The following is a 24,040-nucleotide window of genomic DNA, read 5'->3' on the forward strand; positions in this document are numbered from 1 at the left end:
TCATTTTTATTTCTGCATAAATAAACAGTAAATGTGTTTCAACTTATAAACCTGGTGACTGTAATTATTAGACAGCCAAGGGCCAAGGTTTTTGGGGATTTTCATACACATTTTTGGTTAGTTCACTTATGTTGGGACTCCAGGGTCTGTGGGCTTGAATTGACAACACATTAGCCCAGGGTGTCGTAACATCCTAGTGACTAATTAGTAGGCAGTCAAAGGCCAAAGACTTCAGGTTCAATTCAAACAAATTAGAACAAAGTCCCATAGCGAGCGGGTTAAGCCATGTGTTTCCTGGTGCTCGTAGTGCTGAGAAATATGTGGCTATTCAACACGGCTCGTGTTGTATAAGGGGTCTCAGCTGGGATCGCGCAGCTGAGGCCGCACATAGCCCCATTTTGTACAGTGGGGAGCTCCACTTGCCGAAACTCCCCAGTGTAGCAAAAATGGCGTCCCGATCTCCGAGGCCCCCGAAACCCCCTCCCCCCTCCACAGCCAAACGTACTATGGGAGGGATTTACATCGCAATGTCTCGTGTTGGTGCTTGTGAGGCGTTGCAACCGGGTAGATCCCGGGAATGTGATCTCCCGGCTTTTATTGGCTGCACTGCACTGCGGCGAGCTGCTTTTCTGGCGCAGTGTGACATTGGGATTGCGCCCTTTGGGTATTTTTCTAAGAATTATTGGTTAATGTACTTATGTTGTGACTCCGAGCCAAATTAAGCTGGAATTAACCGCGCCCTTACCCAGGGTGTCGTGGAACTTCCTTGTTCTTTTACTCCAAACCCTTTGCAATTTATTTCTACATGTTATGTGCTTTCCTAATTGTTTGTTCTATGTTTTTTTTCTTTATTCTTTCCCGGGATGTGGAGGTCCCTGTCAATGTCAGCATTTGTTGGTTATCCTTAATCTTTTAAAAATATACTTTATTCCAAACACAATGAACAAATCATATAGTAATCCAAAGACACAACCAAATTACAAACTGTTTGTAATTTTTCCCTTTCAGGGCTTTTCACAGTAACTTCATTTGAAGCCTACTTGTGACAATAAGCAATTTTCATTTTTCATTTTCTCCCCATAAATAACACAATATTCCTCCCCCACACACTGGCAACAATCCAAATCCTTGAATAGAGACCAAAAGAGTCTCCATCCTACGTAAAACCCTGACCCTCTAAGAGTGAACTTCATTTTTTCCAATTATAGGGACTCTGCCATGTCCTCCAACCACGCTGACACCTTGGCAACGCCACCGACCTCCAGCTCAATAGGAATCGCTGCTAGGCAATCAGAGTGGCAAAGGCCACGGCATCAGCCCCCCTCCCCTCCAGCAGCTCCGAATATCTGAAGATTGCAGGGCACCATCCTCACCCCCAAAACCTCTGACAGTGTCTTAAAGATGGTGGCTCAGAAGCCCCCTGGCTTCGGGCAAGACCAAAATATATGGATATGATTCACAGGACTCCTTGCACACCTCTCACATTTGTCCTGGAACAGGATGATGCAAATTTACCCGGTGCATAATTTCACTCCAGGGCACCCCCCACCCCACCACCACCACCAAGTTCTGTCCCTAGCTCCTCCTCCCACTTTTGGCTCATCACCTCCACTGGCGCTTTCTGCTTCCAACAATTATCTATATATATCCATAATCCTCCCTTCCTCCACCTTGCCCTGTATTAATAATCTGTCCAATAGAGTGTGCCTTAGAATCTGGGGGAACAAGGGGCGCTCTGGCGTGTACCTGAATTCACTCACCCTTGGCAGCTGGCACTTCTCCTGCAACTCTTACAGCCTTGTGACCTTCCCCTCCACGAACAGATCCCTTACTATAGTCCTTCCCTATGCAAACTCCTGTATGTTGTGTTTATCCCTGCTGGTACAAACCTCCGATTCCCACATAAAAGGGACCAGCGCAGACGTAGCCCTCATTCCAAAGTGCCACCTCAGCTGGTTCCAGACCTTGAGAGATGATATTACTACTGGGCTAATGGTCTACCTAACTGGGGAGGTGGGCTGTCACCAGGGTCCTTGCATAGGAGACTTCCTCATTTGTACACATTTTACAACAATGGTTGATATATGTCATAGTCACAATTACTGAGGTGATTTTTCAATTCCAGGTGCCACAGTGGGTATTTGAATACATGTCCCCAGAACACTTTGCTTGGTCTTTTCATCCAAATCATTAATATAGATGTAAATAGCTAAGGCACCCAGCGCTGATCCTTGCGACACCATTAAGTTAAATCTGCCAACTTGAAAATGCACTATCTATCCTGCTCATTGCTTCTTGTCTGTTAACCAATCCTGTATCAATGTTACCCCTAATTCCATTAACTCTGACCTGGTTTATTAACCTTTTGTGTGGTACCTTAATTAATCCGTTTAGGAAATCCAAATATACTGGGAGAGGATTTTCCACCCCTGTTTTCGGCAGGTAGAAAGGCCAGAGTGGACGGAGAATACAACGGGCAAGACAACCTTTCACCGGCAGGATCTCCCATTAAGATTGTCCCCACTCCCATTAAGATTGTCCCCACTCCCCACCAGTGAAGTAATGGGTTCCTGTCGTGATAGATCAGGAACCCCACTGATATATATTAACATAAACTTAGCGGCCCTTTCCTCTGTATCAACCCAGCACAAAGGGAATCCCCCTACCAGTGGGATGCATTGACGGGGTCTACAACAGGTCTTGACAAACGAGGACCTGATGAACAGAACCTGCCAGGGGTGCACAGGTAAATACAGCCCCCGGGTGAAGAGGGTCATGCCTGGGCAGTTCCATATGCATGGGGAGAGTTCTGTGAAAGGTGGGGTGTCTTTTATTCTATTATTATCTTTTTTCCCTTTAAAAACAACACTCCGATCTGTCAAGAGCTGAGGTTGCTGTTGGGACGGGCTTGTTCATAGCCCGCCACACCAGCATGACGTCATGGAACCTGTCTCCTTGTTTTTTAACTCAGTGTCAAAACATATGGTGGAAAACCCAGCAGTGGAGCTAGCTGGCGATACCTAACGTTTTCCACCTGAGTTGACACTTGGTCAAAAAATTTGAAAATTCCATCCACCATAACTTCTGATTCCCCTTTATCAACCCATTAGTTTCATCCTCAAAGAACTTGAATAAATTTTAACTACAAAAGAACTCGAGCACCATTTTCCTTCGGTAAAACCATGTTGGCTGTGCTCATACATTGTACGTTTCCAAGTGCACTGTTAGACTTCCTTGTTTTCTAGCGAATTATGCCAGACTAACTGATCCGATTTACCCTGCTTTTCCTCTTCCTCCTTTTTTGAATGCTGGTGTATATTTGCTAAATTCCAATCCACTGAAACCATTCTGGAATCTAGGAAATTTTTGAAAATCAGAAGCAGCATCTCCACTGTCTCTGCTGCTATGTCTTGTAGAAACCTAAGAAGTAGGCCATCAGTTCCTGCTCCACCTGATTATTGTGCAAAGAATTAAAAGAAAGATCTAGTCAAGTTAGGTCAATTCAAGAAGTAGACTATTTCACCCACAGTGCCTTCTCTTGCACCATTTGCACGTTGCTCACTTGATCCATTAATCTCATACAAATTAACAAGTATTTCTGGAGAGGTGCCTTCATTTAAGGTGAGCCAAAGTAACCTACCCCATTTTTTACTTCTCTAGGCAATGCCCAAAGGATGTTCTGTTATTGCCCAACATAGAGTCATGCACTTCAAAGCTCACTGCTGGAAGTTCTCATGATGCTTTAATTTCTGAGCCACTCTTATTTGAATGGAAATATTGAGAAAAAGGGTGATTCCAGGGAGACAAGTACTACTCACTGCAACCATAGTTCATGCCACCCATGTGCTAACCATGGATAGATGTAAACTGCAGATGCAACAAAGCTCATGCTACCACCAGAATTGTTCTCCAACATACTGTTGGGATTTCATGTACCTGACAATACAAATCTGTTTCCCACCCCCAGAATTGTATTGAAACCAATGTCCACCCTAAACATGGCCTCTGACATCAGAGGGAATCTCACCAGGGAAGAAAGTCAGCTAAACCAAGAATTTCCAGGATCTTTACCTCGGTTACATCAGATAGCGAGTATATTAGGAGGGAGGAAGTGTATCCGTCTTCTGCCTAGTGTAACTTAGAACCACTTAGAACTCCATGCTTAACAAGGAAACACAAAATGGGTTCTTGTGTCTTCTCTGCTCCAGCAGGAGCAGGAGTCTGTAGTTGGATTGGATTGGATTTGTTTATAATAAAGATTTATATTCAGATTCTCTGAAGTTTCTTGCGGTCCTGGGCCGAGCAGTTGCCATACCAGGCTGTGATGCAGCCCGATAGGATGCTTTCTCTGGTGCATCTGTAAAAGTTGGTAAGGGTTAATGTGGACATGCCAAATTTCCTTAGTTTCCTGAGGAAGTCTCGGCGCTGTTGTGCTTTCTTGGTGATAGCGTTGATGTGAGTGGACCAGGACAGATTTTTGGAGATGTGCACCCCTAGGAATTTGAAACTGCTAACCATCTCCACCCCGGCCTCGTTGATGCTGACAGGGGTGTGTACAGTACTTTGCTTCCTGAAGTCAATGACCTGCTCTTTAGTTTTGCTGGCATTGAGGGAGAGATTGTTGTTGTTACACCACTCCACTCGATTCTTTATCTCCCTCCTGTATTCGTTACTAGTGTGCCCATAGTGGCACAGGTACCCCCCAGTATTTTTTCAATTAGGCAACCTTCTCCTGATTCAAAGTGAGGGTGGTATTTATGCCAGGCTTGATACCCGGAGATAGATGGATCTACAGTGTTTATAGGTCACAACTATAAACTACCTCAAATAAGTGGACCCAGAAGATCCATTAAAATCTGTGTCATACATATGCAAAATATTATCATTTAACCACCTTAATATACCAATGGGCATAATACATTACATTTGCAAACTGAAATTTTTTTAATTTTCCACATGAAATTTTTAATTTATTGAAGCTCCCTGTGTGACTGTGGCATGTCCAGTGTTCTGCACCACCTTCTTATTCATTCATTTTCTCATTTTAGACAAAAGTTCTGTTGCTGAGACTGTGGTACCACGAAAGCTGCCGTGTGTTCAAAGACCGGCTGGTGAATGACAGTGACCGTAACTGGTTTGAAAAGCTGATGCACAGCAAACTTTTAGAACTGGGCACAAGTTTTGAAGAAATTGCACCACAACTGCCTGTTCTTTATGGGGATTTCATGGCTATTGGATCAGATACCAGGATCTATCAGTTTATTGACAACATGGAGAAGGTGAATTGGTACTCTCTGCTTAACCTATTACTGCAATCTGCTTTTGCAATGTCAGTTGGTGAAACCCAAGTTAACTCTGCCTAACAGTGCTGTGTTATCCCTGTTAAATAAGGCAGCATGCCATAAGGTTAGGACTGCTATTTAGCTACAACAGGAACATTTGTCCTGAGCTCCACTGTTATCAGTTTTAAGTTGCAGTGAGTTCCTGACAAACTAGCCTCCCAACTGCCAAGATTAGTTTTACATAGAACAATTATATTTACTTGAGTCTTGATTGTGAGTGTCACCTATTAGAGACATCACTGTCAAGCACAATCATGTCTTCAATGAACACTCACACATGCACTAGAAATGACTCACTAGCAACCAGGGATAGTGGTGGATTTAGCCAAATGACAAACTGTCAGATTGTGTTAATGACACCAGGAGCAATCTATCTCAGTTGAATGCATCACCCATAGCACAGTTGTCCTTTCAGATCAGAATAAATAGGCCTGATATTTGTCTCACATCTTTACTAGGGTGTTAGTGAATAACTGTGCATTCAAAATGCATGGTGCCAGACCAGAACCTCCCTGGATTTGTGGAATTGGGTTATTACCGTGAACCAACCCCTGCCAGAGACTTCTGCCCAGTGGTAAGAGCTGCTGATAGGGGTCCCTTCTGGCTGACATCCATACAACATTTGAAAGATCTCTAGACCGGAGGAACCAATGAGCATCTGTGAAGAGAAACAGTTCAGTTAGCACCTTGGACCTAGTTGGCCTTGCTGTCCTCTGCACCCGCTGATTTGAGGATGTTGCAGCCACAAGTTATAGTTGGACTGATTCCACATAATTTCAAGGCTATTGCAGTGCGTGCATCTGTTGTAGGCTAGGTGCTCAGTCCCTCTTAAAACCTGGAAATTCTGTGGCAAAATGAGTGCGGGACACAGAGCTGGCAATATGTATATCTGTCACTTTTTCGACTCCTAATCTTATGGGAACTGTGCATTCCCAAGGGGGCAGCACGGTAGCACAAGTGGCTAGCACTGTGGCTTCACAGCGCAAGGGTCTCAGGTTCGATTCCCCACTGGGTCACTGTCTGTGCGGAGACTGCACGTTCTACCCATGTCTGCGTGGGTTTCCTCCGGGTGCTCCGGTTTAGCCCCACAGTCCAAAGACGTGCAGGTTAGGTAGATTGGCCATGGTAAATTGCCCTTAGTGACCAAAAACGTTAGGAGGGGTTACTGGGTTACGGGGATAGGATGGAAGTGATCGGTGGGTCGGTGCAGACTCGATGGGCTGAATGGCCTCCTTCTGCATGTATGTTCTATGTTCAAGTAGCACAAGGAAGGAATCTTCTACTGTTGTCAATTAAGTTTGTTTACTGAAATCCATCTCGCCTATATTACTTAGAACATAGAAAGACCTGTTCTGCTCAGTCAATTTATTCAACAGATCGCACTGCAGTAGAAATGTATTGACGCTGCTGCGGAGCACTTTAAACCATAATACAGAAATTAGTCAGTTGAAACCAAAGTTTGAGCAATTATGTGAATATAACTACATGCCTGTTATCTAATCCTTAAACTAAGGAAGGCTCAATGTAATCAAGTAGTATTTCCTCCAGATGGTGCACGTTATTGATGAGTACATGGAAGACTTCAATCAGACAAGCACAAGCAAGTTGAAGCTCGTTCTCTTCATGGATGCCATCCAACATGTCTGTAGAATCAGCAGGATTCTTCGACAACCAATGGGCAATGCACTGCTCCTGGGAGTTGGGGGTAGTGGGAGACAATCCCTTACAAGATTAGCGTCACATATGTAAGTAGCAATGGGTTAATTTTTAATTTTTCTGAACAAGTATGTGCTGAAGCTACACTTTTGTGGTTTTGTGTAGATTTCCACCCTCTCAAAACCAATTTGGACTGTCCATTAATCGGATATAAAAAGTAAAAATGCTGGAAAAACCAAGTTGCTCTGGCAGCATCTCTGCACAGAGAAAAATAATCTATATGATTCTTCTTCAGCTCTCATGCTCAGTGCTTTTATATCATTGGACTGTGTTATGGGCCAGTGTATAGAGAACCCCAAAGTGTATAATGGAGTTCACCATCCCACAACTTTTAATAGATGAAAAAATGAAAATCGCTTATTGTCACGAATAGGCTTCAATGAAGTTACTGTGAAAAGCCCCTAGTCGCCACATTCCGGCGCCTGTCCGGGGAGGCTGGTACGGGAATCGAACCGTGCTGCTGGCCTGCTTGGTCTGCTTTAAAAGCCAGCTATTTAGCTGAGTGAGCTAAACCAGCCCCTCAGAGATTGTGGTATGGGGAGCACACGGCCCACTCTACAGATGTGGTACAGCAGAAATGGAAAAGTATTTTTTAAAGCAAAACAATGTTTATTCTATGAACTCAAGTTAACCATTTTAAAACATACTGTGGACATCTCAGCAACCATTCATTCAAATACAATCCCCAAAGACTACAACACTAAGTAAACTTTTAGTTTTCCTTTTTAACAACCATACGACTGAAAACAAAACCTTTATCAGAAGCACATCAGGTTAAAGTCATTACTGTTATGAGTTTAAAATCACCAGGATTAATTTACAATCTTTAGATTCCGGAGAGAGACTCAAATACAACTTCTGACTGTGACTACAGCTATCGAGCTCTGAAAACGAAACTAAAACACACCCTGCAGCAAACAGCCTAAAACAAAAGTAAAAAGCTGACAGCCCAGCTCCACCCACTCTCTGACATCACTGCAGTAAAAACATCCATTTCTTAAAGGTTCTCTCACTACAGATATTTATATACATACCCATTTATAAACATCCATTTCTTAAAGGTACTCTCACATGACACCTCCCCTCAAGGAAAAAAAAACCCAACAACTTCAAGATGGTTTCATTTTTCACCTTTTCACTATCCTTTAAGAAATGCATAGTAAATATACTATTTTGTTTCAAACAACAACACACGCAAACAGGTATGATAATATAGTCCATTTTTTTCATTTTTCTTCTTCCAACTGAAATCCTTCTCGATTGACAGTCTCCTTGAACAAAAAGGTCTCTGCACGATCCATCCATTTTTCGACACCTCGGCATTTCTCTTTAAAGTCAGATACTTTAGTTCAATCTGATCACAGAGTCCCTTGCAATTCTCCAACATATGAGCATTGGTTATCACAGTTTTCAGGCAGTCAAATGCCTGTTAAAAATCCACTGTCAACTGAAATGTTCGACGTTTCTTCAGCAAGTCTATCACTGGAGCCACTACGCTACAAAAAATCTGCACAAATGTTCGATCAAATCCATTCATGCCAAGAAATCGCATTATGTCCCTTTGTTTTGAGGGTATCAGAATCTCCTCAATAACTGTTGGTTTCACATCTCATGTGACCATTCGACCCTGTCCGATTGTATGGCCAAGGAAGGTGACTTGGGCTTTTTCAAATTCACTTTTGGCCAGGTTTATCACCAAACCCGCCTCCTGAAGTTGATCGAATAGCTCCATCAGATGTTTTAAATGCTCTTTCCATGTCTGGCTTAAAATTACCAGATCGTCGATGTATACCGCACAATTGGGTAATCCTGAAACAAGCTTGTTAGTTAACCATTGAAATGTGGCTGGGGCGTTTTTCATGCCGAATGGCATAACTTTGAATTGGTATATACCATCTGGAGTCACAAAAGCTGAAATCTCCTTCGCCCTTTCGGATAAAGGTACCTGTCAGTAACCTTTAAGAAAATTCAGTTTAGAAATAAAAGCTATTGTCCCACTTTCTCAATGCAATCCTCCAAATGTGGGATAGGATAAGAGTCCGTTCTTGTAACTGCATTAACCTTTCTATAGTCCACACACAACCGTTGGGTACCTTATGTTTTAGGTACCATCACTATGGGTGAGCTCCATTGGCTGCGACCCACTTCAATTATGGACAGCACGGTAGCATTGTGGATAGCACAATCGCTTCACAGCTCCAGGTCCCAGGTTCGATTCCGGCTTGGGTCACTGTCTGTGCGGAGTCTGCACATCCTCCCTGTGTGTGCGTGGGTTTCCTCCGGGTGCTCCGGTTTCCTCCCACAGTCCAAAGATGTGCAAGTTAGGTGGATTAGACATGATAAATTGCCCTTAGTGTCCAAAATTGCCCTTAGTGTTGGGTGGGGTTACTGGGTTATGGGGATAGGGTGGAGGTGTTAACCTTGGGTAGGGTGCTCTTTCCAGGAGCTGGTGCAGACTCGATGGGCTGAATGGCCTCCTTCTGCACTTTAAATTCTATGATCTATAATTCTATGATCAATTATGCCATTTTTAATCATACTCTCAAACTCTTTGTTAACCTGTGCCAATTTTAAAGGGTTAAGTCTGTATGGATGTTGTTTGATTGGAACAGTATTTCCCACATCTACATCATGTATAGCCATTTTAGTACTTCCCAATTTATCTCCACAAATATGCCCATGTGATATCAATAACTCTTTCAGGTCAGTCCGTTTTTCCTCTGGAAGGTAACTCAACAATTTATCCCAATTTTTAAGAGCATGCTTGTTTTCCAATTAAATTTGAGGTATATCAAATTCACATCATCTTGATTTGGTTTTTCACTTTGAGTTAGAATCATTAAAGCCTCCTCCTTTTTCTCTCCTTCCCTTTCAAAGTATCTTTTAAGCATATTCACATGACACACTCGGTGAGTCTTCCTTCTGTCTGGTGTTTTTACCACATAATTCAGATCACTTAATTTCCTTTCAATCTGATAAGGTCCACAAAACCTAGCTTTTAAAGGTTCACCTACCACTGATAACAATACTAATGCTTTATCTCCACTGGCAAAACTACAAACTTTGGATTTCATGTCCGCTACCCGTTTCATCACATTTTGTGCAACTTTTAAATGTTGTCTAGCCAATTCACCTGCTCTGTTTAATCATTCCCTAAAATTTGACACGTAATCCAATAATATAATTTCTGATTTTGCACTCACCAATTTTTCTTTATTCAATTTAAGTGGTCCTCTTACCTCATGACCAAAAATTAGTTCAAAAGGACTAAATTTGGTTGACTCATTAGGTGAATCCCTAATTGCAAACAGTACAAATGGAATTCTTTAATCCCAATCCTCTGGATAATCTTGACAATAAACCCTCAACATTGTCTTTAATGTCTGATGCCACTTTTCTAATGCTCCCTGCGATTTTAAATGGGACACAGTTGATTTAAATTGTTTTCTTCCTAAGCTATCCATAACTTCTTTGAATAAACTGCAGGTAAAATTTGATCCTTGATCCGATTGTATTTCTGTGGGTTGGGCATATCTGGTAAAGAATTTAAATAATTCCTCCACAATCTTTTTAGCTGTAATATTACGGACTGGGATGGCCTCTGGGAACCTAGTAGACACATCCATTATAGTCAAAAGATATTGATTCCCACTTTTTGTTTTAGGAAGCGGTCCCACACAATCAATTAGGACCCGTGTAAAAGATTCCTCAAATGCTGGAGTGGGTATTAAGGGCACTGGTTTATCACTGCTTGAGGTTTCCCTATCACTTGACATGCGTGACATGATTGACTAAATTCAACTGCATCTTTATATAGTCCAGACCAATAAAAATGTTTTTGGATTTTAGCTTGAGTTTTCCTTATTCCCAAATGACCTCCCACTGGTACCTTATGCGCAACTCGCCACATACCCTACCGGCAATACTACTTGATGAACTTCTGCCCACTTTTCATCTGCCTGCATATGTAAAGTTATCCATTTTCCCATCAATACATCACTTTTACAGTAATAACACTCTGATATACACTCAGATTCCTCTTCCGTGTATGCTTTCTGATACATCCGTTTTATTTCTATATTTTTTTGTTGTAACTCCGCCAATTTTCCTGAACTAAAACTATCCGCCTCATCCTCCACCTGTTCTTGTTCTTTTTCAACCATCTGATCAAAAATTGTTTCTGTTAATTACACTTCAACTTCATCTTCACTCTTTGATTTCTCCTTTTGTCTTAACCGGTGACTTTGCGACCTTGTTACTACATAATCCAGAAAAATCCCAGGATATTCGTCCTTCAACCCTTCAGTTGTCTGATTTTCCACTGGCTTATCAACCACAGTAGGCATCACTCCCACCTGCAAACCAGCTATATCATTACCCAAGATAAACTGTATTCCTGGGCAAGATAGTTTCTCTATTACTCCTACTACCACTTCACCACTCTTCACTGGACTTTCCAACCTTACCTTATATAATTGAATACGACTCCTCTCACCCTGATTCCACATATTACCACCTTTTCCGGCAGCATTCTTCTAAAACTACATAACTCCTCATCTCTTGCCATTAAAGATTGACTTGCTCCCGTATCTCTTAGAATTGTGACTTCTTTACCTGCTCCTCTTGGTACACATGAGTAAACTTTACCCACACAAGTAAATACTTTAAATAGATCTGGCTCCTTCTTATCAATCACCTCTTGATCAGGCTGTACAATCTTTTGCACCTCCTTCACTTCCCTTGGGCTTTCCTTTACCACTTTCACAAACCCCACTGCCTTATCCTGTTTTACCACATCAGCCTTCCCAGTGCTTTTCTTCAATCACCAACACTGTAACTTTACATGGCCTAGTTTATTAAAGTGCAAACATTTTAAACTTTTCATTTATTTTCTACCCTCCTGGATTTATTTTTTAATCTGAGGTCCACTCTCCTTATTATCTCCCATCAGATCACCTTTACCTTTACCACTTGAGTATTTCTCATGTCCCCAGTTTCTATCCCTCACAGGCTGAAACTGATGTCGGAAACCAAGCTTTGATTTATGAACTAATTCATAATCATCTGCCATTTCTGCTGCTAACCTCACAGTTTTAACCCTCTGCTCTCCCACATGAGTTCTCACTACATCAGGAATTGAATTTTTAAACTCCTCCAAAAGTATAATTTCTCTGAGAGCTTCAGACATTTGGTCTATTTTCAAAGCCCTTATCCACCTATCAAAACTACTCTGTTTGATCTTTTCAAACTCCATGTATGTTTAACCAAATTCTTTCCTTAAATTTCTAAACCTTCATCTGTAGGCTTCAGGCACTAGTTCATATGCACCAAGATGGATTTTTTCACCTCTTCATACAACTCAGATACCTCCTCTGGTAGTGATGCAAACACTTCACTAGCCCTACCTACCAGCTTTGTTTGAATCAATAATACCCAGATGTCCTGTGGCCATTTAATTTGTTTAGCTATCTTCTCAAATGAAATGAAAAAGTCTTCTACCTCCTTCTCGTCAAACCTTGGCAATGCTTGGACATATTTAAATAGATTCCCACCAAGCCTTTGACTTTGACGTTCTTTCTCACTATCCTCATCACTATCATCCAACTGTACGTTTCCCTTTGCGTTTGCCAATTTTAACTGACTGTCATGTTTCATGGCCATTTTCAGAAGTTCAAACTCTCTCTCCTTATCTTTTTCCCTGATCTGTATCTCCCTTTCTCTTTATTTTTGTTCTCCTAGGGCTATTCTTTCTGTTTTCCTTTCTTCTCTCTCTTTTTCCTCTCTCTCTCTTTCGCTTTCTTTTTCCTCTCTCTCTCGTATTCAAACTGCTTTAATTCTTTCTCATGTTCCGTTTGTTTAATTCGTGACTGAATTTTTGCCATTTCCAATGAGTCAAACTGTATCTCAGGCAACTTTAATTGCTGAGCCACTGCCATAATTGCCTCATTGTTTCGCATTTTGTCAGGTAATGTTAACTGTTTTTGCCAAACCTAACAGTCTGCTTTTAGTCTCTGTCTGTAAGGTACTGAGTGTGACCGTCTGCACACCCAAAAACTTGAGAGCCTCTGAAAGAGCCATTGTCCACAACACACTCCCTACTTAAACTGGAATACCACACCTGAAAAGCACCCACAATATCCTCACCCCTCACTGTCTTTAAGTTCACAAAGCCAATCTAATTGATAGATTTTTATCCCCCTCAAGCCCCCAATTTGTTATGGGCCAGGGTTTAGAGAACCCCAAAGTGTATCATGGGGTTCACCTGACCCACAACTTTTAATAGATTGTGGTATGGGGATCACACAGCCCACTCTACAGGTGTGGTACAGCAGAAATGGAAAAGTATTTTTTAAAGCAAAACAATGTTTCTTCTATGAACTCAAGTTAACCTTTTTAAAACATACAGTAAACATCTTAGCAACCATTAATTCAAATACAACCTCCAAAGACTACAACACTAAGTAAACCTTTAAGCTTTCCTTTTTAACATCCATACGACTTAAAACAAAATCTTTATCAGAAGCACATCAGGTTAAAGTCATTACTGTTATTAGCTTTGAATCACCAGGATTAATTTGCAGTCTTTAGATTACAGAGAGAGAGACTAATACACCTTCTGGCTGTGACTGCAGCTATCCAGCTCTGAAAACAAAACTGAAACACACCCTGCAGCAAACAGCCTAAAACGAAAGCAAATAGCTGACAGATAGCCTAGCTCTCTGACATCACTTCAGCTTCTAACCCACTCTCTGACATCACTGCAGTAATAAACATCCATTTCTTAAAGGTACTCTCACTACAGATATTTATATACATACCCATTTATAAACACCCATTTCTTCAAGGTACTCTCACATGGCCACTGTCCATTATTTTGCATTAACTGGACAATGTCATTCCTGAAGATATAAATGTGGGACATGTTTTCAAGCTGAGAAGATAAGTGAAGGAGCATATCCTCAGGAGACAAGTTGAGGGTGGGGTGGTGTGGAGTAGAGATCCTGCCGTCCTCCTGCCTCCCTCCTATTTTGTCTGCGTAGGGAAGGTCTCTGGGCCCCTTCCTACCCGGTGGCCAGTTGAGGCTCTGAACTTAATGTTCTTATCCAGTCGTGGCTGGTATTCAACTGGTGGCCGCCAGGGGCTTACCATCTAGGGAGGTCTCCGGCAGAGTTTGCCACAACTTACCAATGAGGTCCCTCACTCACAGGCACTGTTGCCTGATCGAAGGTCCCGACATGGAGGGAGACACCCCTCTGTCCTTGCTTCCAACCCCTTCCCCACAATCATTATTCATCCTATACTTGCTTCTCAGGATCCATTAGCAATCCTAATGTTAGGCCTTGCTGTAGTACCAGCAGGGGCTACCCCTCCCAGTGGCGCTGCCTACATGGGAGAGCTTCCCCCATCTGATGGGCTGGCAGCTCTCGGGGATGCAGAATTTCCGAGCTGCAAGTACTTATTCTGACGAGAGGCCCAATGCTGCCCAGGGAGTGCTTCATTTGAATTAAGTAGTGTCAGGCCTTCTGGAGAAAAGTGGTGCCAGGTTCCATTTTGTTCTGCCTCATTGGACGAGACCCCATCGGCCACATTAAATCCAGGCCAGAATGAAAAAGTTTCTGTTACATTGTCAGTATTAGTCACACACCAAACAGTCCAACTGGCTACACACTTTAACTAAGAACCAAATTATTTTATTGACATTTCATGGCAAAATATAGAATGAATTAAGAAAATAGACTGCCACCTATATACTTGGCTACCAAGCGAAATACGGCACCAACTGGAAATCTGAAATAAAAACAGAAAATGCTGAAGAAATGCAGCAGGTTTGATAACATTTGTGGAGAAAGAAACAAACTTAACATCTCAGGTTGATAACTTTTTTTTAAATTTAGGATTAAGTTAGATGACTTTCGGTGACGTCATGTGAGGTGAGGACGCTCACTTGGCAGCTCCCACTAGGATCTGTATTATAGAGCACACTCTGACCATTTTCTTTCGGGAAATTTTCACATAAAAATATTTCTTGTCAAGTATAAAGGATCCCTAAGCTGTTCCAATGCTGACAAAAGGGAATAAATAACCCACAGAAAGCAACTCACCGACCGATTGAGAGGCATCATGCAGCTCCACCCTGGAAAAAAGTGGAGGACAGATGTGAGCGTTGCTCTTTGGGACCGGCTAATCGCACCCATATGTTTTGGTCATGTCCCAGATAGCAAACCTTTGGGTCTCCTTTTTTAACACCATGTCAGCAATTCTTAACATTGATCTGGAGCCATGTCCTTTGGTGGCCATTTTCGGGATATCAGGCTCACTGGGGTTGCAGACAGGGTATGAAGACGGATGTTCTCGCCTTTGCCTCACTAAAGCCTGGAGTCAAGTTTAGTTAGGATGGATATCTTCTACTCCGCCCAATGCCTTGGTCAGATTGGGTGACTGAATGGAATTTTTACGGCAAATTTCAAGTCATAGTGGGCGACAACAACGATCCTTGTTTTAGCTGTAAAGAGCAGCAACACTTTGCAGCCACATATAATTTCAGTCACATTACGTCGAGTCCATTGTACCCTCAAGCCAATGGAAAAGCTGAAAAAGGTATACATATTATTGTTAAGAAATTATTGAAGAAAGCAATGACAGCCAATCTGATCCATATCTCGCACTATTGAGTTATTGAGCGTCAATACTGTCACATGGTAGATTGCCAGTAGAGTTACTCATGAATAGAACGTTGCGTCCCACCCTTCCATACTTGGAAAAGAAGGAGGAGAATGCAGTGGTACTGCAGGAAATGCAAAACATTAAAGCAAAACAAAAGCAGTTCTCTGATAGACTGCCTAGAACTTTACCGCCTCTAAGTAGTAATGACATTGTGAGAGTAGAAGATTCGGGCAATTGGTTGCGAAAAGCTTTTGTACTATGGGCCGGTTTAGAACAGTGGGCTAGACAGGTAGTTTATAATGCAGAACAAGGCCAGCAACATGGGTTCAGTTCTCGTACCAGCTTACCCGAACAGGCTCCGGAATGTGGCGACTAGGGGCTTTTCACAGTAAATTCATACTTGTGATAATGAAAGATTATTATTATTATTAGAAGTAGCACCTCATTCCTACAATGTACAGACAGATGATGGGTTGATTTTAAGTAGAAATCATTGCGCGCTCTTGAAAACCAGAGAAGACTTTCACAACGTGATGGATGGTGAATCTACGTCAGAATACATGTCAGCTGCAGTGTCAGATAGTTCAGCAGTTCCTGGGAATGAGAATGTCATGGAGAACATTGAATCTACAAGTTCTGAGAAGCAAGATCAAACTTTGAGAAGATCAAGAGAGAAGAAAACCTGATCGACTTAATTTGTAGATTTGGACTATTTGTGCATACAATGCATACTGTTCTTGTGTAAATAAAATAAAATATATACATATTTGTGAAACCAGTTTTTTTTTAATTTAGAGAAAAAATAATAATTCTATAAGACTCACAGGCTAATGATATGACATGTAAATATACTGATGATAATGTATTAATTTATTCCTTCAAAAGAAAGGGCATGTGATGATATCATGGCTGTGTTGTAATTCATTGACTGACCACTAGGAGTCTCATTAGTATATAAGTGAATGTTAGAGTCAGGTGACCTGGACAGCTGGAAGAGAGAAGTTGCTTGTGCGTGTTAATACTGTTATTCGTCTGTTGTTTTGTATATAGTTGACCCACAGTTAATGTTAATAAATTCTTTATAGCATTAGCTACAAGTATTCTTCTAATATAAATTAGGCCATCCGGCAAGAATCGGAAACAACAATGGCTAACCCAGCCCTGTTGACCCTGCAGTCTCCTTACTAACATCTGAGGGCTTGTGCCAACGTTGGGAGTGCTGTCTCACAGACTAGTCAAGCAATAGCCTGCCATAGTCATACTCATAGACTCATACCTTACAATGTCTCAAACACCACTATCACCATTCCTGGATATGACCTGTCTCACCGGCAGGACAGATCCAGCAGATATGGTGACACAGTGGTATACAGTCAGGAGGGAGTTGTCCTGGGAATCCTCAACATCATCTTTGGACCCCATGACGTTTCATGGCTTCAGGTTAAACATGGGCAAGGAAACCTCCTGCTGATTGCCACATACTGGCCACCATCAGCTAATAAATCAGTATTTCTCCATGTTGGACACAACTTGGAGGAAGCACAGGGTGACAAGAGTGCAGAATATGCTCTGGGTAGGGGACTTCAATGACTATCACCAAGAATAATTTGGTAGTACCACCACAGACCAGTTGGTCGGGTCCAAAAGGACATAGCTGCTGGACTGGGCTGCAGCAGGTGATGAAGGAGCCAACATGAGGGAAAAATATGCTTGATCCCATCCTCACCAAACTGCCTGCTGCAGACTCACCTGTTCATGGCAGTATCAGTACAAGTGACCACTGCATAGTCCTTGTGGAGACAAAGTCCCGTCTTCAGATTGAGGATATCCTCCATCGTGTTGTGTGGCACAACCACCATCCTAAATGGGATAGACTTCGAACAGATCTAGCAACTCAAGACTGGGCATCCATGAGCCATCAGCAGCAGCAGACTTGTATTCAACTATCTGCAACCTCCTGGCCTGGCATATCCCCCACTCTACCATTACCACCAAGCCAAGGGACCAGCCCTGATTCTATTAAGAGTGCAGAAGGGCATGCCAGGAGCAACACCAGTTATACAGAAAAATGAGGTGTCAACCTTGTGAAGATACAGTACAGGACTACCTATGTGCCAAACAGCATAAGCAGCAAGTAATAGACAGAGCTAAGCGATTCCACAATGAACCCATCAGATCTAAGCTCTTCAGTCCTGCCACATCCAGCTGTGAACGGTGGTGGACAGTTAAACAACTCATTGGAGGAGGAGGCTCCACAAATATCCCCATCCTCAATGATGGAGGAGTTCAGCACACATGTGCGAAAAAAATGCTGATCCATTCGCAATAGTCTTCAGCCAGGAGTGCTGAGTGGTTGATCCATCTCGGTCTCCTCCAGAGGTACCCAGCATCACACATGTTAGTCTTCAGCCAATACGATTTACTCCATGTGATGTCAAGAAATGGCTGAAGGCACTGGATACCGCAAAGACTACGGGCCCTGACAATATTCCAGCAATAGTACTGAAGAATTGTGGTCCAGAACAAAATAGGACAAGTCCAACCCAGCCAGTTACCACCCTTTGAGTCTACTCTCCATCAGCAAAGAGATGGAAGGAGTCATCAAGAGTGCTATCAGGCGCACATAGCGAGCAATAACCTGCTCAAGGAAGCTCAGTTTGGGTTCCGCAGGGTCACACAGCTCCTGACCTCATTACCAGCCTTGGTTCAAACATGGACAAAGGAGCTGAGTGCCTGAGCTGAGAGTGACTGCACTTGACATGAAGGCAGCATTTGACCGAGTGTGGCACCAAGGAGCCCTAGCTAAACTAGAGTCAATGGGAATTGAGAAAAACTCACCACTGGTTGGAGTCATACCTGGCACAAAGGAAGATGGTGGTTGGAGGTCAATCATCTCAGCTCCAGGACATCACTGCAGGAGTTCCTCAGGGTAGTGTCCTGGGCCCAACCATCTTCAGCTGCTTCATTAATGACCTCCCTTCCATCATAAGGTCAGAAGTGGGGATGTTTGCAGATGACTGCACAATGTTCAGCAGCACTCCTGACTCCTTAGATAATTAAACAGTCCATTTCCAAATGCAGCAAGATCTGAACAATATCCAGGCTTGGGCTGACAAATGGCAAGTTACATTTGTGCCACTCAAGTGCCAGGCAATGACCATCTCCTACAGGAGGGAGGATCTAACCACCGTCTCTTGACATTCAATGGCATTACCATCGCTGAATCTCCCACTATCAACATCCTGGAGATTACCATTGATCAGAAACTGAACTGAACTAGCCACATGAATACTCTGGCTACTAGGGCAGGTCAAACACTAGGAATTCTACAGCGAGTAACTCACCTCCTGACTCCCCAAAGCCTGTCCACCATCTACAAGGCTCAAGTCAGGAGTGTATTGGAATACTCTTCACTTGCCTGGATGAGGCAGCTCCAACAAAACTCAAGAATTCGACACCATCCAGGACAAAACAACCTGCTTTATTGCTCCCCCTTCCGCAAACATTCAAATACTCCACCACTGATGAACAATGGCAGCCGTGTGTACCATCTACATGATGCACTGCAGTGACTCATCAAGTTTTCTGAGACAACACCTTCCAAACCCACCACCGCTGCCATCTAGAGGGACAAGGGCAGCAGACATCTGGGAACCCCACCACCTGGAGTTCCCCTCCAAGTCACTCACCACCCTGACTTGGAAATATTTCGCCATTCGTTCACTGTCGCTGCGGCAGAATCCTGGAACCCCCTCCCTAACAGCAGTCTGGATATACCTACACCCCAGGGACTGCAGCGGTTCAGGAAGGCAGCTCACCACCACCTTCTGAAGGGCAATTAAGGATAGGCAATAAATGCTGACACCCACATCCTGTAAAAGAATAAAGCATTGGCCATGCTGGATTACCCCTTATTGTCCAAAGGTTAAGTAGGCCTACTGGGTTTGATTGCCCAAATGGCCTCCTTCTGCACTGTAGGGGTTCTATGATTCTATGAAGGGAAGCAGAGGTGGATTTGCAATTTGTGGGGCCCCACCCGCACCTTCATTCCTAGAGCCCCCCCGATGATGTCATGCCCCTCCCAACCTTGCCCACCTTCTCCCCATTGAACACAAATGCGCAAGCCACAAAAATACACAAATTGATCCCTGCTTTAGTGCTTTTTAACATGTAAAAAAGTACCTGTTTGAATAATTGCTGAATTGAAATCCAGGCTTACCTCTTTTAATTATGAAACTGTAGCTCTGGATTTCAAACAACACTCACTCTACTCTTCTCCTGCGCATTCCATCCGCACAAAATCTCCCTCCCTCTAACCCAGCCCTACACACACACCCCACAAGCCTGTGACCCTGGATACCTGATGGATCTCTTTGTCTATACGGGAACCCTGGATATGCGTTAACCCTTCTTAGTTCCCAAATAACAGCAGTTCAGATTTTTTGGCACAGTTTTGTTGAACTTTATTGTCAGCTTTAGTGTCTACTGGTAAACTCTTGGTTACAATGAATACAAACTTAGGTCAGATTGACTGTCTTTAGCGAATACAGTAGTTGAGTTTAAAATATAAATCGTGATACACAGTACAAAATTACTGATTGATTTTAACAAAAGGAAAATGGCGATTGCAAAGGCAGCAAAGACATAGGTTTCAGAAAGTGATAGTATGATTCCAGAATGGATTTTTCCATCCCGACAGGTGATTTTTAAGAAGATCATTATCTTAAAGTTTTTCCTTCTTTTCAGCTGTGGTTGGCTTCAACTAATTTATAATTCACTCAATTCGACCAAACTGTCTGTCTGTCAATTCAAGAGATAAATGTCTTGATGTAATTTTCCAGACCCTGGCTTGCCAATTATGCCTCTAACATTAATTAGATTAACACAGTTTTCGAAAAGTCATTATGACTCTGACTGACTGTTAACATGGAAATGCAACTGTCCAGGCCTGGGAAGATAGCTGCATACAATGGAGTGGAGTCTTTTGTCACTGGCCTTGGTCTCTGGCCAGTCTCGAGCAACTTGCAAAATGTGAGAATTTAGAGCCTTATCTGATTAGTTCCCAGCTGGCCAGCTTTCCTCACTCTCATAGTTAGTATAATTTAGTCAATTACTCTTAATGATTTCTCAATTGGACTTCCGGTGTGCAGCATGGAGTGAGTGTGCACACAGAGACAACTCCTGCCCAAGGTTACAGAAAAGAGCTCTTTTTTGGGCGGCATGGGTTGGAACTTCGATGAAAAGGCGTAGGTGAAGGTTCGAGGAGTACTTTCCCCCAGGAATAGTATGTTTCTTGGTTATCAGACCCTCAGAAACAGTGCAAGATTGGGCGGAAGCAGCAGCAAACAAAAGCCTCTGCAAGCAGGCAGGCGGGGGAAGGGCCAGCTTATAGGTCTCAAGCTGACTTGAGAGCCTTTATGAAAGCTGAATTCTAGCAGCAGTCGACGCTGTCCCGACGAATCCCAGTGGGGGAAGGTGTCTAGAGGAGCATTCCCCATAATTTATGGTGCTCACCCGGAGTGGGGCAAAGGAAAAAGCTGCAGCAGCTCCCCAAGAAAAGCAGGGGAAGAAAGACAAAATGGCGGCCGGCGGAACACCCGAGGACTGGTGGAAGTGGGCGCAGGAGCAGCAAGCCTCTCTTCTGCGCTGTTTTGCGGAGCTGAAGGCTGAGTTGCTGGACTCCCTGAATGCAACTACAAACAAGCTGCTTGGGACCCAGGCGGCACAGGAGGTGTCTATCCGGGAGTTGCAGCAGCAGGCCGCTGAGAGGGAGGAGGCGGCCGTGGTCCTCGTGGGGAAAGTGGAGTTGCACGAGGCACTTCACAAGAAGTGGCAAGACCGCTTGGAGGAGCTGGACGTTCGCACGAGGTGAAAGAATTTGAGGATCCTGGGCCTGGCGGAGGGGCTGGAGGGGTCGGATCTCCCGTCGTACGTGACCACGATGTTGAGCTCGTTGATGGGAGCGGGGTCCTTCCATTTGCCCCTGGAGCTTGAGGGAGCTCACAGAGTGCTGGCCAGGAGGCCTAAGGCAAATGAACCCCCGCGGGCGGTGCTGGTGCGGTTCCATCGATTTAGTGACCGGGAGTGTGTGTTGCGCTGGGCCAAGAAAGAGAGGAGCAGCAAGTGGGAGAATTCGGTGGTGCGAATCTACCAGGACTGGAGTGCGGAGGTGGCAAAGCGGCGGGCCGGGTTCAACCGGACGAAGGCGGTGCTGCATGCCAAGCTGGTCAGATTTGGAATGCTGCAGCCTGCGCGTCTGTGGGTGACATATAAGGACCGGCACCACTACTTCGAGTCCCCGGAGGAGGCATGGGCCTTTGTACAGGTGGAGAAGCTGGACTCGAACTAGGGTCTGGGGACACACTATGGCCGTTGCTATTTTCGCTGTTGCTGTTCTTCAATTTTGACAGGTGTTATTTTTATGCTGGTTTTCTTTTTGCTCTGTTTCCAGGTGGGTTTGTCTGTTGGGTATGGGTGTGGGGTATGTGGGGAATGTTGGGGGTATGTGCTTTATATGTTCTCTTCTGTACGGGGCTGGGGGTTGGGGTGAAACTGGATTTTGAGGAGCTGCGTCAGAAGGGTGGGGTGTGGCAGTGTGAAAGCGCGGGCTTTCCTCTGGATGTTCGCGCTGCGGGGCAGGGGGGGCGGAGCTGGAGGTGGGGGCGTGTCCTTCATTGGTTTTCTTTCCCCCGCTGAAGCGGTGCCAAGGAGGTGTGGCAAGAGGGGGATGACCCCATGCCGGGAGGAGATGGGTTTTGGCAGGAGCTGCCGGGTCAGCAGAAGTCAGCTGACTCACGGAAGTACCATGGAGGGTGCGTCGCGGCTAGGAGGGGTCCTAGCCTGGGGGGGTGGGGGGGGGGGGGGGTGGGGGGGGGGGGGGGGGTGGGGGGGGGGATACCGGGTTGCTGCTGGAATGGCCAGGAAGGAGCTGGTGTGGGCCGGGGGGGTAGAGAAGAGGCATTATCGCCATGGGGAACGGGTCAGGCGGGGCGAGCTGGCCTGGGGCGAGCAGTCGATAAGCTATGGCTAGCCGGCGGGGGAGAGGGGCAGGTTGCCCTCTGATCCGGCTGATTACCTGGAACGTGAGGGGGCTGAATGGGCCGGTTAAGAGAACTAGGGTATTTTCTCATCTGAAGGGGCTGAAGGCGGACGTGGCTATGCTCCAGGAGACCCACTTGAAGGTGGCGGACCAGGTTCGTCTGAGGAAGGGGTGGGTGGGGCAGGTTTTTCACTCAGGATTAGACGCGAAGAACCGGGGGGTGGCGATTCTGGTGGGGAAGAGGGTGGCGTTCGAGGCGGCTGAGGTGGTGTCGGACAAGGAGGGCAGATATATTATGGTGAAGAGTAGGCTGCAGGGAGAGAAGGTGGTGCTGGTTAATGTATATGCCCCGAATTGGGATGATGCTGGCTTCATGAGGCGCTTGTTGGGCCGCATTCCGGACCTGGAGGCGGGGGGCCTGATCATGGGGGGAGACTTTAACACAGTGCTGGATCCCCCACTGGACCGGTCCAGTTCAAGGATGGGTAGGAGACAGGCGGCAGCCAAAGTGCTGAGGGGGTTTATGAACCAGATGGGAGGGGTGGATCCCTGGAGGTTTGGGAGGCCGAGAGCGCGGGAGTATTCCTTTTTCTTCCATGTCCATAGGGTCTATTCCCGAATAGACTTTTTCGTCTTGAGCAGGGGATTGATCCCGAAGGTGCAGGATGCAGAGTATTCGGCCATAGCGATTTCAGACCATGCTCCGCACTGGGTTGATCTGGAGATGGGGGAGGCGCGGGACCAGCGCCCGCTCTGGCGCCTGGATGTGGGGATGCTGGCTGATGAGGAGGTGTGTAGGAGGGTCCGGGGAAGTATTGAGGGGTATCTGGATACCAACGACACGGGGGAGGTCCGGGTGGGGATGGTCTGGGAGGCTCTGAAAGCAGTGATCCGGGGGGAGCTGATCTCTATCCGGGCCCATAGGGAAAGGAGGGAGAGGAAGGAGAGGGAGAGACTGGTGAGGGAGCTCCTGGATGTGGACAGGAGCTACGCGGAGGCACCGGAGAAGGGGTTGCTGGGGGAACGGCGTAGTTTGCAGGCCAAATTTGACTTGTTGACCATCAGAAAGGCAGAGACACAGTGGAGGAGGTCGCAGGGCGCGGTATATGAGTATGGGGAGAAGGCGAGCAGGATGTTGGCGCATCAGCTCCGCAGGCGAGATGTGGCTAGGGAAATTAGTGGACTGACGGATAGGGGTGGGAATGTAGTGCAGAAGGGGACAGAAGTAAATGGGGTCTTTAGGGACTTCTACGAGGAACTGTACCGGCCAGAACCTCCG

The 24,040-nt window shown here is 44.8% G+C and overlaps 1 protein-coding gene across 1 annotated transcript in view; it reads left to right on the plus strand.

Annotated features, from left to right (window-relative positions):
* The window catches only part of dnah1 (dynein, axonemal, heavy chain 1), a 995,196-nt gene that overhangs the window by 601,904 nt on the left and 369,252 nt on the right, over positions 1 to 24,040 (plus strand). The window contains 2 exon segments of the mRNA XM_038812191.1: positions 5,049 to 5,279; positions 6,891 to 7,087. Of these exon segments, the coding sequence (XP_038668119.1) occupies positions 5,049 to 5,279; positions 6,891 to 7,087 (428 nt within the window).

Source organism: Scyliorhinus canicula, chromosome 11 (assembly GCF_902713615.1).
Source record: "Scyliorhinus canicula chromosome 11, sScyCan1.1, whole genome shotgun sequence".
NCBI lineage: Eukaryota > Metazoa > Chordata > Chondrichthyes > Carcharhiniformes > Scyliorhinidae > Scyliorhinus > Scyliorhinus canicula.